We start from the raw sequence: 15,850 nt of genomic DNA, 5'->3' as shown, positions 1-15,850 counted from the left end.
GTAACAAATGAATTATGCTTAGAACTATGAAACACTTTATAACATGTTTGCAAACCCATCTTTAAAAACAAAGCAAAAAAAGGTAATATGAAATCTTCTATTGCAGTACAGTATGCATCCATCAGCCAAAGAATAAATACCAGTGAACGTTACTATAAAACAATATACCTTTTTTTAAGATTAAAAACATTTAAACATTAAAGTACATAACAAATGTAATTCAATTTATGATTGTGATGTACTATTTATTTACTATGTAGTGTGTATGTGTGTGTGTACAAGTAGTAAGATTACCAGTATTGATATGACAAATTTTGAACTGCACAAATATATAGTACACGTAAAATCAAAATCCCTTCCCGCCTTACCAAATAAGTTAAAAACTTGCCATTACCAATTTACATTACCTACTGTACGTATAATAATCAATTTCCATGTGAACTTCAAAGACCTTACCTTTTCAAGGTCTTCCTTCTGTTGCAAAAGCTGCTCTCTTTCTTCAACCATTTTCAAAACTTCAACCCTCACCCTAGCAAGTTCTCCCTCCAGGCCTCGACATTGTTCTTCCAGAACACGAACGCGTCCCTGTAAATTAAGTACTGTATTTACATCACAAAACTTTCACAATTTATACACACTATGCAAGTTGCCACGGCAGCTCATTTCTCGCCCTTTTGCTAGACCTTAACCTTGACATGTATTAATTGGCGTGGATTTTCATACACTCAAATATGAACCAAGTTTGGAGTCTCTGTGATAATCCACAAACTTATGGCTGATTACGTGAACTGGACCTTTTGCCTGACCGTGACTTTGACCTTCCAAAATTTCATTATTTTCATCTTTTTACATAACAGTTAATCCCTACAAGTTTCATTATTCTATGATTAAAATTTTGGCCGGGAAGCTGTTCACAAACATACAAACAAACACACAAACAGGGAGTAAAACATAACCTCCTTCCAACTTCATTGGCAGTGGTATTAACACAATTCATTAGGGGAACACTTGTTTTTGAACAAAATCTTACCTCCCCGCTCGGAGCTCCTAAACCTTTTAACAAGAGCTTGGCAGATGAAGATGGTTCCGAAGGAGTTTGAGGATATGTAGTTGTGGTTTCTCCTCCAACAGATTCTGAACTACTGTCACCATCATTCCTAAAAGAGATTGGAAAGCAAAATATTAATTTTTTCTGGTAACTACATTCAGCATTTGAAGAAGAAATTACCATACTGACAGTATAAAGACATCAATACATTTGTTTACAAGTACCCACTTACACAAAAGATTTACTAATGGTATGGATATAATTTTGAATTTACAAAAGAAATTATGTATAAGAGAGGGTAATCACTTTCAAGAAGTTGAGCATCCTCAAAAAGAGGTTTAGAATTTTCTTTTTGGAAATATGAACAGATCTACATGATAAAAAATTATGCATTCTGAGATTCAAATATGCATTTGAAGTAAAAAATCAAATTGAAGAATTTCCCTTTTAATTTCTGCGAGTATCTAACATACCGTTTCGCCAACATTGCCTCCACACTGATTCTCTGGGCTCTTTCCTGTTCTTCGCGTCGTAAAGCCATCTCAAGCTCTTCTAATGCCATGGTTAACAGCTGGCCCTGTTAGATATATAACACACATAGTTTTAAATAACCTGAAACTGGTTACACACTTGTCCTGTGTCTAGGTACCATTATGTATTAAAAAGTGAACTTTATATATTATATTATTAACATTAACTAACCAAAAGATCTTGTGCTTTAATTTCAATTACTCCTTAAACAAGTAAGCCTTTAAAAAGAATTTCTTTCACTTAATGCTAGACTCAATATGAATAGCATAAAACACATATCTACTGCTAATTTACAGCTATATTATCTCACCTTGTCTTTCAAACTGGTAGGAGCAGAATGGGTTGACTTGACAGGAGTGGACGAACGGGGTAAACTAGACGAGTTTGTTTCTGGTAAAGAGAGATTTAATTGTGTTGTGGTCTTCTCCAGTTGTTCCTTGATACCAGTGCATTCTTCAAGGGCTTGCTCAACTTCAAACTGTTGAAATTATAAGAAAAATAATTTAAGTATATTGCACAAAATACAGAAAATACACTAGGTCACAGAATGAACATTAAACAGATAATGATTAAACTAATAATCTTTATTAACATGGAAAACATAAAATGAATTAGTAAAGTGACAAACTAATTTTTGAGCCCACTCACTTTTCTATTATCCTAACAACTTGAAGGGGAAGATTTGGAGCTCTTTGAATGAGATTACGTATACTGTACTAGAAAATTACTCATCTTTCAATTATTGATGTGATCATTAAGACTTAACTACACAATAATCCTTTGAGGTAGATTAATATGCTTCGATTCCCTTTTTCAATTAGCAAGTCATTCATTAGTCTCGTGAGCCCACGAAAAATAATCTATCTATAGAATAATATGGAATTTTGAGACCTGTGATATATTGATGAGAGTACATGTTAGATCACCCAGTCAAATGGCTAATATCACTTATGCAATATCATTTTAATAAAACTTAAAAAGATAACAAAATTGCCAAAGTTAATAAAGCTCTTAATGGTAAACATCAAGGAGAATTATTAAGTCTTTTCAATAATAAGCTGCAAAGGGTAAGGAGAACCAGGTATCTGAAACAGGACTAACTTGGTATTGCAACATATCTATTTTCCCTGTTGGAGCCCTTGGGCTTATAGCATCCTGCTTTTCCAACTAGGGTTGTAGCTTAGCAAATAATAATAATAATAATAATAATAACAATAATAATGGAATTTGAATCTTCAGAATAATTTACTGTTTACTATCTTACCTCTTTCTTTTCTAACTGATGTGCAAATTCTTCTTGTTGCAATGCAAGCTGCTTTGCCAGCCTGTCCCTCTCATCGCGTAATTTGATTAATTCCGCCTCTAATTCCTGAAAAAAAATTGTATCCTTGTAATTTTAACATTATCCCTCTCTCGACATAGGTAAAAACAGAAACCATGATAAATTAAAATGATCCAACAAATGAAAAAAATATACAAAATATTTATTAGAAGATAAATAAAAAGATAATTTCTAGGGCTACTCCATACTTGGTCCAACTTCAGATGCCTTTCTTTCTCCTTGAAAAGACGAGCCATGTCTCTTCCCACAAGTTGGTGAGATCTGCTGTCAGGCTCAAACACCACCTCAAATTGTGCAAGAGAGAGGAATACAAAAGCTTTTAATACTGAAAAAAAAACACATCACTCTAACCAAGAGACTACAATATATATACTGGCAATGCAATAAACTCAGTACTGTGCAATCTAGCATAGAAAGTTTCCCATATATTCCATAGAAGAGACAAACAAAGGAAATGATATAAGCCAAAAGAAAAATTGCAGTATGCATCAGTCCACATAATTATTGACCAGTCTGACATCAAAATAATTAATAATAAATATACTTTAAAAATCTTTGAATGTGATCAGTATACATGAGCTTTAGTTTTTCAAAATCTTAAATTTAGAGAATCATATTAGTTATAACAGAAGCTACTAATATTATCAAAAGCATTATAACTATGTTATACTAAAGGGCAGCGCCTAATACCCCCGTCTCATCAAAATGTCTTGGCGAATCAAAGTTAATCATGCTGTGTTACAACATGGTCTGAAAAAATATGTGGTCATGAATGCAATCAACAGAAGGTAAAGTAAGAGAAATTTACTTATTATAAGAATATATACAGAAAATTTGTTCTGGAGAAAATAAATCTATTCTTCTTACATCATTAGACATGGGTAAAAACTTGCACAAACAACTTGCGGTGATTAAAGCATGTGTCAGTTTAAACGCACAACGTTTGCATTCCTCTACAAGTGTTGACATTTTTTCATGCCCTCCTACAATCTTGATAACTATATGACATTGAGCAAAACTTTCTCTCTACATCATGCACTTGTAATTCCATTTACATTATCAACAACTGAAATTCAATTTAAATCTTCGTTGAAAATCTTATTGAAGTATTGCCCTTCCTTTTGCAACAAACAAAGCGATTTCTTAATTTCTATAAAATTTGTACTTAATGTACGATATTGTATATTCAAACCAACGATAATTTTTAGCAAAAGGGCAACGAGGAAACAAGAAAATTCCAAAGTATTTACCTGTAACCTCCATTTCCGTAACTACAGATAAATGCCAAAACATTTCAACTATTTAGCTAACATGGTAAAAAGAAAATATCTAAAGAGTCCTACATTTCTCATATGTTGGGACAGAAATAAAGTTCTCTTCAGACAGCATATTTGGAATTTGTGGTTGAATGAAATGACTTCCGAGTACCAACATATTTTTTAACATTCAGGATATACTTTTGATTAAAAAACAAAATGTCAAGAAATTTTTTTTTGCAAAGTATAGCCATGAGATCATGGTGAGGGGTAGATGGAGATGATTTGGGCATGTTCTTTCCACTTCCCAAGAGAGTTCACCAAACTTTCAACTGGGTTCCACAAGGCACTAGAAAAGTTGGAAGGCCCAGGCCTATATGGCTGAGGACTATAAAGAGAGAAGTAAGAGATGATGAATGGAGAAGTATTGATTTAAAAGCTCAAGATAGAGACGACTGGTGAAATCTAACAGAGGCCCTCTGCGTCAATAGGCGTAGGAGATGATGATGATGCTAACGAGTAGCAATTCTTAACGAATCAATTCATTTTTATATTCTTTTAATATAAATGTATTAAGAGTAATGCTGGGATAACAGAATAACTACCAATACATTATTTTTCACGGCTGAACAAACTTCATATTGTCACAAGCAACTTGATTATTTCAAGATTATATTTTTTCAATGCTACCACTATCTCCTCCCAATACACAGTACTTCTAGTATTCAAGTTAATCTTATAAATCTATCTCTATATAATTAAATTAAATTTTCTATTTAGGTAGCACTATATTTTCTGGGAGGTTAGGCTGTGGCACCCTAGCAGTACCAGCTGAACTCGGTTGAGTCCCTGATTAGGCTGAAGGAACGTAGAGAGTAGAGGTCCCCTTTTTTTGTTTTGTTTCATTGTTGGTGTCGGCTACCCCCCAAAATTGGGGGAAGTGCCTTGGTATATGGATGGATGGATATTTTCTCTGCATTTTGACCCTTTGGTTATATGCAGGCATTAAGAAAATGCTCTGAGGTAACCAATCCTTTGACAAATACTTTTTTCTCTCTCGATGAAATGCCTTAACTTTTGGAAATTTCACCAATGAATTCTTTTGAGACTTTGAAAGGTACTTAAAAATTACAGCATTCATAAATAATAGAAAACATTACAGTGTCTTCAAAATATTTGGTGGAAATATGTGTCAGCATAGGGTACTCAGTAAAGACATATAAAAGATTCTACAGAAAATACAAAAGGGTTAAAATATAATCAAGAGCAAAAATGGCTTGCATCACTACATTAACTAAAACATGCAAACAAAGCCATGCATATTTCAACTTCATTATACTTAAAAAAAGCAAATCCTGTTGAAGTACTCTGAAATCTGAAGTGTGTATATTAAACCCTTTGAGATTCAGAGAGGTCCCACAACTTGTCTGTGAGATATCAAACTCGGAATGCTTTCGGGAATAGGCTGTAAATGTAATGCTATATATGACATTAATTTCAAGCTAAATACTTTTACTTACTATACTGAAGTATGTTTTAAAAGTGGAAATCAACTCAAATGAAATATCAAAATGAGTTGAAATTACCTGAGAAAATAGCCATCAGAATTTCAAAGGGTCAAGTGTCAAATTTCAAAGGGTCAAGTGTCAAATAAAATAGTACATAACACATCTAAGCATGCGATACAGCAAGCAAATACAGTACTGAAAGAAATAAGAGGTTCATACATCAAGGCCATACCAATTAACCAATTTCTATGAGATTACGCAGTGCTACTAATTAAAGATGGAAATAGCTATTTACCTCTGGTGTTGTTCTTCTCATCCTTTTTGATTCTCCCTCATAGCTCCTGTCAGAATCACAATCAGTTCCTTCTTGTTTATATTCTTCTTTGACAGAAGCCCTTACATGTCTGAACACCTGAAATAAGGACAAGTTTATCATCAAGAAACAATAGAAAAATTATAAACTAACAAAATATATCTTGCATAAAGATATGCTTCAAATAGAGCCATTCACAAGTTTAATTATTTTATAATCTAAAGGAAATATATTTCACATGAAAAATTATAAGTACAGTAATGCCATTCACAACTTTATGTATTTCCTTACGTAAAACTTTTGAATTATAGCATTCTAATTTCTCCTTTAAATCTATTCTGTTTACCATCAAGTTTCTCACTTGCTTCAACAGACAATTTCTTACCTGTTTCAATTCTCTATTAAGTAGCTGAGATGGACTCTTGAGGCTAGGAGAACCAGTCTCCTTCATGAAGCCTCCGTCACTCACATCCTGCACAGAGATAAGGCACTGAAAACTCTGTCTAAACATGAGTGTAATGGAAGGTCTATCAAGAATGAATACACTATGATTATTAAGATCAATTATACTGCATATGGAATTAGAGATGCACTCAGTAGAGCGCAGACATCCACTGCGGCAGCTTATTTCTCGACCTTTTGCTTGAACTTGACCTTTGACCTTAACATGTATTAATTGGCGTGGATTTTCATACACTTAAATATGTACTCAGTTTGGAATCTCTATGATTACGATGTCCAAACCTAAGGCTGATTACGTGAATTGGACATTTTGCTTGACTGTGACTCCTTCCAACTTAGTTGGTGGAGGTAATAATAAATAATATACAGCGACCACACTTTACAAACGAATACTACATAAATATCCAGCATATATATATACCTTAAAAAGAATACTGCTACCTCAAATAGGTGAAAATACAGTTATGGTTAAATTTTTACTGTTATTGGAGCCCCAATTCTGTGACAGGAGTTATGAGATCACAGTGGTAAAGTTGCATCTTACCTATAACAATTTCCCCAAACCTCCCTTGAATATATTTTAAAAATATAAAAGATCCCCCTCTCACATGTATAGTTCTGTGGAGTTCATATTTTATATAAAGAAAGCGTTTCCTATGCTAGGGAAAAGAGTAGGGGGATTGAATCTCTTTCAGAAAAGAGTGGCCTCTCTGTATAGAAAAATGATTCTGATCTTTTATTGCAAAGTCCTTTGATTTTTGAGACATCTGACTTAACATATTTTGTCTCAATTCAACCATGATTACATTTACAGTTGTTACAGTACTATCAATTTTAGAACTGGATATATCAATACCATTCAAACAATAATAATAACTATTGCATAAGGTTAAATTCTAATTTGTCTTATGAAACAAACAACTGCATCATCAGCAGAATATGCATGCCAAATATAAAGTCTTGGCACCAAAAAGTTCCAAAGTTATGGCCCATGTTAAATAACTACTGTACTTGAACTTTGAACTCCTACGTATAACACAGACCTCACTCTTCAATATGCTTTTTTCAGTGGACTACACAAGTCAATTTGGAATTCTCTATCTTGCATCATTCATAAGTTAAAAACGTCAAAAGTTGCAGTAGTATTGTATTACTTCTATAATGTAATCAGTTTCTGCCATTAAACAGACGTATACCGTAACCCTTAAACAGACAAACAAATCATACAAAAACCATAACTTATCAGTCCAATGTTGTGAAGCTCAAGAGACTACATATCTCCAAAGCTTCCATTTTACAATTAAATACTGTGCTTAGTAATCAAAATTATTTCAAGCGCAACTATATACAGTATTGACAATTAACCCTTTTACCCCCAGGTTTTTTTTTTCCTAGCACATTTTGCAGTATATTTTTTTCTAAATTGCTCTAACAGCCTTAATTTTTGTCATAGAGAGGTCAGGTTGGTCTCATTCTCTTGGAAAATACCTGAATTTTCTCAAAGTATTATCAAAAATATGAAAAAAAATTTTTTATAGCATTTGTTTGCCAGGTTCGTACCGGTACGTCCATGGGGGTAAAGGGATGGCTTTTGTGAAACGTACCAGTACATCCTTTGGGGGTAAAAGGGTTAAGGTCAATGTCTTTAGTTTCTTTCAATCAAATTTAGTTCTAGAGTAGTTCTAAACTTCAAATCTAAGAAATCCTTTTTTGAAACATTTAAATTTGGATACTTACACTTTGCCCAGAATTTTTCCTCTGAAGTCTACTGGAAAACTCATCTAGAGATGGAGGTTGTGAGGTGTCCAGATTTTGAAGACCTGGCACCCCACCCTTCAACAGGCTGGACATACTGGTGTCGAGGAAGGATTCATCATAAGCTGGAAATAATTGAATTGAAAGACTAAATATTCATAATTTAGACTCACAAAGTATTGACAATACCAGCCATTTTATTTTCTTAACAGAGTGGGGTAGCTTTTCATATGAAATTTTCATTTACACCTCACTATAAAAATTGTATAAAATATTTATGGATGTGTGGAACCCATAAAGTGTAGCTCCTTCATTTCTGAAGGGAAAATTGTCTTTAGTTGACAAGCATTTTGGTTTGCCAAAGAGCTCCCAGAATGAAATAAACTCATAAACCGAGGTACCACTGTACGTATATGTACTACAGTGTTCAGAGGGAAACCAAGACGTGAAATTTACGAAAACGAATTAACATATTTTATCATCTTGAATGGGAATCTTTAATAGAAATGATGAAGGTTGCTATGTTAAGGCATAAAGATTTGACAAATATTAGATGGAAAACCAAAGAAAAGTGGTCCGATAAAATGAATGAAATGATGACAATACAATGGCTTTACTTCTTCTGTTAATATTCAAGATTTTATTTCCAATAAGAAAATAGATGACTGTAAATGAAAAGTTCCCTTTGAAAAATAGGAAGTAATTTTTAAAACGATTTTCTGTTAACCCTATTAGAGTCAAACCCTCACCATATGATTTGGCACTCGAGCCATAGGACATTTTTTTTTACACTACTTAATCTCTCTTTGCACAAAAATATACATGATAGGAATTTAAATATTCATTATCATATAGCAAATTAAATTCAATTTCCATTCATATATACTGTTAAATATTTTTAAAAATTTAATAGACATAAATAAAGAAAGAGAAAATTATATGTAACATATTTTGTAAAAATTCCAAATACATAAATAAAAAGAGGAAAAGAAAAAACTATTGTATAATCAAAATATGTCTAATGGCACTGAAGGAGGTAGAAAAATTCTACGTAAAATATGTCCAGTGACACTCAAAGGACTAAAAACTTAAACAGCAAAGACTAAGGCATAATACTTACATCCAACATCAACATAATGCACATTTAAACCTTTACTGCATCGCCTAACTTTAACGCCTCGAGGACTTTCTTCCTCGCAACTATCATCGCCGGAGCCGCTATTAGAACCCCGTCTCTTAACTGGAGCTAGAAGACCTATAGGTGGATCAACGTAGTCTCCGAGACATGAGCCATCTAGGCTTTCCTTGTCACTGTAAATATAAATACTGGTATTACAAGTAGCAGGTAGCAGCAGTAGGGGATTCAGCATTATGAAGCTTCATCTGTGGTGGATAATGTGGGAGGGCAGGCTGTGCCACCCTAGCAGTACCAGCCGAACTCGGTTGAGTCCCTTGTCAGGCTGGGAGGAACATAGAGAGGAGACGTCCCCTTTTTTGTTTCAATTGTTTGATGTCGGCTACCCCCCAAAATTGGGGGAAGTGCCTTAGTATATGTATGTATGTACAAGTATATCATAAAGCATAATTATTATCATTACTACTTGCTAAGCTACAACCCTAGTTGAAAAAGCAGGATGCTAAGATGCTATAAGCCCAAGGGCACCAACAGGGAAAAATAGCCTAGAGAGGAAAGGAAATAAACACTTACAAAACAAACAGAGGAAGAGAAACAAGATAGAATAGTGTGCCTGAGTGTACTCTCAAGCAAGAGAACTCTATTCCAAGACAGGAAAGACCATGGTACAGAGGCTATGGCACTACCCTAGACTAGAGAACAATGATTTGATTCTTATTTAAATGTTTTAAAATTAATTCAAAACATAATTACGTACTTTTAAATACATTAATTCTATGGAGAAGGAGTCTTTTGTTAATTTTTGGGAATCATAATCAGGAATTGAAAGATGAAGACATTCTCCTGCTGTTTCTTATCCTAGATCACCTTTCCCACTTATTAGTAATAACACTATATCTTAGTACACATTGGAAATCCTATCTTTTTCTAAAAACTTCATAGTCCAAAATCTTTTAATTGCAATACCATTTCAGAAAAAATGCCAGCAGAGTGACTGCAATCGTACACTTTGAGAAAGACGGTACTGTGATCCACTATCAACATTTAATCCTTACAACACCATTAACGTCAATCAGAAACGATGAAATATACATCTGTTACAATAACAAAAATTAAACTGAAATACTAAAGACGAGCTTTGTGAACACAAAGCTGCTCATACCATATGTACTTTACAGTAATCTTTTTACAAGTTCTTTTAATAGAGTCAAATCATTATTTTCATTTTTGGCTTCCAGTTATGAGATCCCAACCTTGAGCTATAATAATTAACTCAATAGCTAAATAACTGCATACCTATTTCTGGTGCTGCTCTGACGTAATGGGAACGAATCCATTTGTGACAGTAATTCATCATTATTGTCTCGCAGTTGTTGGTTTTCCGCAGTTACTCGTTCCAACCTGTCCAACAATCTTCTGTACTCATCTTCCCTTGGGCTTAGAGATTCAAATTCTGCAACCTGCAAGAAAATATTTCTGTTAAATTGTAAAATTCTATGTCTCATTTTTACTGATACCATTGTTTAACAGAATGTAATTCAGAACAAAATTCAACAACAGCAGCTATTCTTGAATAATGAATATCACTAAGATGAAAACTACACCAGCACTGCAGTAAGTTTTATACATTGTACTTTTCATTGGTTTAAAATATCCTAGAACTGACTAAAAACTTCTTACAGTACTGACTTTGTAAAAAGCTGATGTTAGTACTATAACAATTTGCTATGACATCCATAAAAACGATTAACAATGAAAAAATTGAAGATTGCTTTTAGTGAAAATATTCAACCTACTCAAGGTTTAAAAGTTTAAACGCTACTCATGAATAGCAGTTGCAAGGGAAAAAGACATTGTCCCATCAAACAGGACAATGCCCTAGAGACTGACAATATATACATATGATCAGTGCCCAAGTCCCTCTCCACCCAAGCTAGAACCAAGGGGGGGCTGGTAATGGCTGCTGATGACTCGGCAGATAGACCTATAGGCTCCCCCAAAATCCACCATCCTTAGTTCACAAGGATAGTGAGGTTGCAGCGACCAAAGGGATTAACGAGTCTGAGCGGGACTTGAACCCCAGTCAGGCGATCACCAGCCAGGGACGTTACCAAATAGGACACCAATGAAAACTATGCCGATTTCTTCAATTTCATTTTAAACTGTAATACTTATTTTTCATTACCAACAAATTGCAGTACAGTATTTAAGATACACCAGTGACCCAAGAGTTGAGAGACGACTGGTTTATTGTTGAGCATTATAAGTTTTCAGGGGTTTCTCATTTCAAGAGTACTTCTGGACAAATTAAGCAAAAGTGGTTATTGTGGCAACTCTTTATGAACTGCTCATCAAAGCTGTTGTTTCTGTATCTGTTACTCCGTCTCCTTTACCAACAACAACCCAGATCTGGTGGTTGTTGCTTTATTTGAATTGTCAGATTGCATAGCAAAGATTGTATCTTTAAATGAAAACACTTTGTCCGAGTGGTAATATAACGGATGATAGGAATATCTAACATTTCACAACAGTTGACCATCAAAGCATGTTAGGAACTGAGAGGAAGAGCTTCTCTGGTTAATAAATTCACCAATAATTGAAGTGTGAATTCAATCACTTCACTGAAGGGCAATAACTTTAATCACTGCAATAAGCCTTATCCGTGTTCTTTCATTACTTTTGTAACCAAAGTGAAAAGCCGGACTTGCAATTTATGGACCCAGAATTCACACCACATTTTGGCAGTTCTTAGCTTGGGTAAAGAGGGAACTTAAATGAGAATCATACGCATATATATCCACTCTCTTGAACATAGTGAATGGACCCATCTCTTGCCTTTGCCACTCATGAGTGATCATTCAAGTTTTTTTAAACTTCTGTAATCTGATTTGCCTATTCAACAAATGTATAAACTTACCTTTTTCCTGAGCTCTTGCAGATCTACTAATTGCCTTTCCATTTGTGATATTTGTCGCTGAGCTTCTTGTAACTTCTCGCTCAATTCTAAATTCTCAGACTCCAAGCGTTTTATGTCCTGCAAATAAAGGAAAGTGATATAAATTTTGATCTGGTCAGTCTTCCTCAATGCCATTTTTACATGACTTTTTGGGGTCTTCTCTTAGTATTTCATAATCTTTTTCTCAATCAAATTATATCTCAATGCTATTTTCACATGAATTTCTGGGGTCTTCTCTTTGAATTTAATAATCTTTTTCTCAATCAAATTATATGGTGGTTAATCCAATAATGAAAACATTAAAAGATAAAAGATAGTTATATTTACTGACATACAGTACAGTACTGATATAATCAACGATGTAAGCAATTTCAAAAACATATGGAGTTAAGACTTAAACTTACGCCATGAAGTGTTGAGAGTTTAGCCTTGAGTTTAGAGTCCTCTTGCAACAGCTGGCTATTTTGTGACTGCAGTTCTCGCATGACAGACGACACCTGGTCCCTGGCTGCATCTCGCTCGCGAGTTATGGCCTCCTGAAGCTCACGAACTTGGTCCCTATACTGCCTCTCTAGTTCCCTAAAACACAAACAAAATTTTTAATATCATATCTATGCCTGAATAGTGGAGATATTTCGTACTACTCTGGGAAAAATTACTGTACATTACATGACAAATCTAAGAGCATTGTTCTAAAATATGTACTGTTAATTGAATAACAGATTTTTAAGCTTTGATATGGACATTAAAAAAATATCAAAGAACCAAAGACAATCACTTTTATAATGTCTGAATGGTCAATTACTGTACGTTACATGACAAATACATGAGAATGGTTCCAAAATATGTACTCTTAATTGATCAACAGATTTTCAAGCCTTAATATGACCATTAAAAAATATCCAAAGAAACAAAGACATAATCAAACACTTTTATAATGCCTGAATGGTGATTTTTTTACATACTGTACTAAAAATTACATGACAAATGCACGAGAATAGTTCTAAAATAGGTACTGTTATCAAATTTCCCGGTATGAATGGATAACAAATGGAATACAGAAAGAATTTCAAACTCACTGAATTTGATGTTGAGATGAAGCTTCCATATGGGCATTATGTTCATCTAGCTCCTGAGCCAGCAGGGCTAAACGTTGATTTGCCTCGTTTAAATCAAAGCGCAGCTTGTTTCTTTCGCCACGGGCAGAATCTAGAGATAACCTGAAAACAACAGTACATCTTATTGATATAATCAGTTTTGGAATTATATAATCGGTAAAAAAAGCTGCATTGCCACACACAGGATTAAAACGTAAGTCTAAGCTAATAGGAAAACAAAACAGAGTGTGTGATTACGGTCTTTCCTATTTTGCCCACCACAGGAAGAACTAAAGAGCACACTGTAAAACGTAGACCTCCACCTCGGCAGCTTATTTATCGACCGTGACCTTTTATCTTAACCCTTTTACCCCCAGGCTATTTGGAACTTTCCAACCCTTAACCCCCAGAGGTTATTTTTTTTTCAAGCACATTTTGCAGTATATTTTTTATAAATTGCTCTAACAGCCTTAATTTTCATCATAGAGATGTCAGGTTGGTCTCATTCTCTTGGAAAATGCCTGAAGTTTCTCAAAAAAAAAAAAAAAAAAAAAAAAAAAAAAAAAAAAAAACATAAAAAATATGTAAAAAAAAATGTAAATAGCAGTTTTTTGCAAGGACGTACCGGTACGTCCATGGGGGTAAAGGGATGAGTTTTGTGAAACGTACCAGTACGTCCTTTGGGGGTAAAAGGGTTAATATGTATTGATTAGTGTGGATATTCATACACTCAAATATGAACTAAGTTTGAAGTCTCTGTGACAACAATGTCCAAACTTATGGCTGATTACCTGAATTGGACATTTAGCTTGACCTTTGGCCTTGACCTACCCAAATTTTATCATTTCCAGCTTTTTACATAACAGTAAATCCCTACAAGTTTCATTACTCTATGATTAAAATTGTGGCCAGGAAGTTGTTCACAAACACACACCCAAACAAACAATCAAAACAAATCGGGATGGAAACATAACCTCCTTACAACTTTGTTGGCAGAGGTAATAACCACTATGACACATTTACTAACAAGAAAATCTAATCTGGCCATACAATTAACAAAGGCGAAAAACCATGAAATCATATTTTACTTATGTTAAATGCCAATGAATCTTGGTCATCAAGGCTATGATATAGTGTTGTAGCTTCTTTTCATGAATATGAAGAACAAATTAAAGGTCTATAAATAATCATAGAGTAATTTTATGAATTTCTTAATCATATTACATACTATAGTCAATTCTCTTTAGTTAGGCAGATTTACACCAACTCGCAGGGGTGCCCTTTTAGCTCGGAAAAGTTTCCTGATCGCTGATTGGTTGGACAAGATAATTCTAACCAATCAGATAGCAGGAAACTCTTCTGAGCTAAAAGGGCACCGCTGTGAATCAATGCAAATACTGTATGCCTCATGAAAAAAAATTGAGTATAGTACATGGTCTTATCTTTCTCTACAGTTGCAGCTATGGGCTGAACTTTGTCTCAAAATCAGTATACAGTATATTAATACTTCTATATTTTCATTAATACGGTGCTAGAATCTCTATGGCTACAGAACTAGTTTGCAATATATTTCAACCGCCACATAAACAATGGTATCACTTACAGAGTACTGTACTTCAAAGTCAATTCTACAAAAATTAAACTCCAGTAAAAATGGACCACATAATGCTTTAATCATTCTACATTGGAACTTAAAAAGTTCTGAAAAAAAAAAGTTTAAAAGATCCATTACATTACCTTAGGAACTTAATTTCATGAAGGTAAGTGATAACAGCCAGTTGAACAGAAGTGACAGTGGTAGTGGTTGCCTGGTCATCCGTGACCCGGCATTCTTCCTCCAGGGCCGCCGAGAGGTCGCCCAACGAGAGGCGGTCGTGTGGACGGTGTGGCAAACCCATCTCCTTGAGTAGGCTTGTGCCATTTCCAATGCTGAGAGATTCCCACAATTCAATAATTGTCTCCACGTTGGCATACCTTGAATATAGAAGTAAGAAAATTAATTTTTTGTTTTTTGAATATGAAAATAAAAAAAATTTTATTCTTTGTTTTTAAATTGACACTTTAATATAAAAATAAAAAAAATTTATTCTTTGTTTTCAAATTGACACTTAAGGGGGATATATGAAAAGGGCATAATACACTGATCAAGCAAGATAGTACAGAGAAATAGCTTCTGTGTTGAAGAAAGCAGTAAATAAATCTAAAAATTGTAATCCATTTAGGATGAAATTCTCTTTGAATAATACAAAGATCCTTTAATAATGTAAGTAGTCAAATACCCTGTACAGTGGAAATGTAGGCGTTACAGTTACTATAATTACCGTATTTACTTCAGAGTTGGATTAATAAAACATCTCAGGTTATTGACTCTAACTTTTGTGAATGAAAAAAATTAATATATCCTATTTTGTAGATTTGAGAACAAAGCCCTCAGAAGAATATTGGGA

The 15,850-nt window shown here is 34.0% G+C and overlaps 1 protein-coding gene across 6 annotated transcripts in view; it reads right to left on the bottom strand.

Annotated features, from left to right (window-relative positions):
- The window catches only part of LOC137634304 (ninein-like protein), a 116,633-nt gene that overhangs the window by 29,092 nt on the left and 71,691 nt on the right, over positions 1-15,850 (bottom strand). For 5 of the 6 annotated variants that reach the window (XM_068366655.1, XM_068366657.1, XM_068366660.1 and 2 more), the window contains 15 exons: positions 15,141-15,377; positions 13,386-13,526; positions 12,711-12,885; positions 12,268-12,384; positions 10,647-10,810; positions 9,336-9,526; positions 8,198-8,340; positions 6,384-6,470; positions 5,981-6,097; positions 3,110-3,205; positions 2,844-2,948; positions 1,890-2,057; positions 1,522-1,625; positions 1,031-1,157; positions 457-585 (listed from right to left, as the gene is read on the bottom strand). In XM_068366655.1, coding sequence (XP_068222756.1) covers positions 457-585; positions 1,031-1,157; positions 1,522-1,625; positions 1,890-2,057; positions 2,844-2,948; positions 3,110-3,205; positions 5,981-6,097; positions 6,384-6,470; positions 8,198-8,340; positions 9,336-9,526; positions 10,647-10,810; positions 12,268-12,384; positions 12,711-12,885; positions 13,386-13,526; positions 15,141-15,377 — 2,101 coding nt within the window. The remainder of the gene's footprint in view (positions 1-456; positions 586-1,030; positions 1,158-1,521; positions 1,626-1,889; positions 2,058-2,843; positions 2,949-3,109; positions 3,206-5,980; positions 6,098-6,383; positions 6,471-8,197; positions 8,341-9,335; positions 9,527-10,646; positions 10,811-12,267; positions 12,385-12,710; positions 12,886-13,385; positions 13,527-15,140; positions 15,378-15,850) is intronic. The other variant, XM_068366658.1, reaches the window with a different exon arrangement.

Source organism: Palaemon carinicauda, chromosome 44, assembly GCF_036898095.1.
Source record: "Palaemon carinicauda isolate YSFRI2023 chromosome 44, ASM3689809v2, whole genome shotgun sequence".
NCBI classification, from domain to species: Eukaryota; Metazoa; Arthropoda; class Malacostraca; order Decapoda; family Palaemonidae; genus Palaemon; species Palaemon carinicauda.
This window is presented reverse-complemented; position numbering and strand designations above follow the sequence as displayed.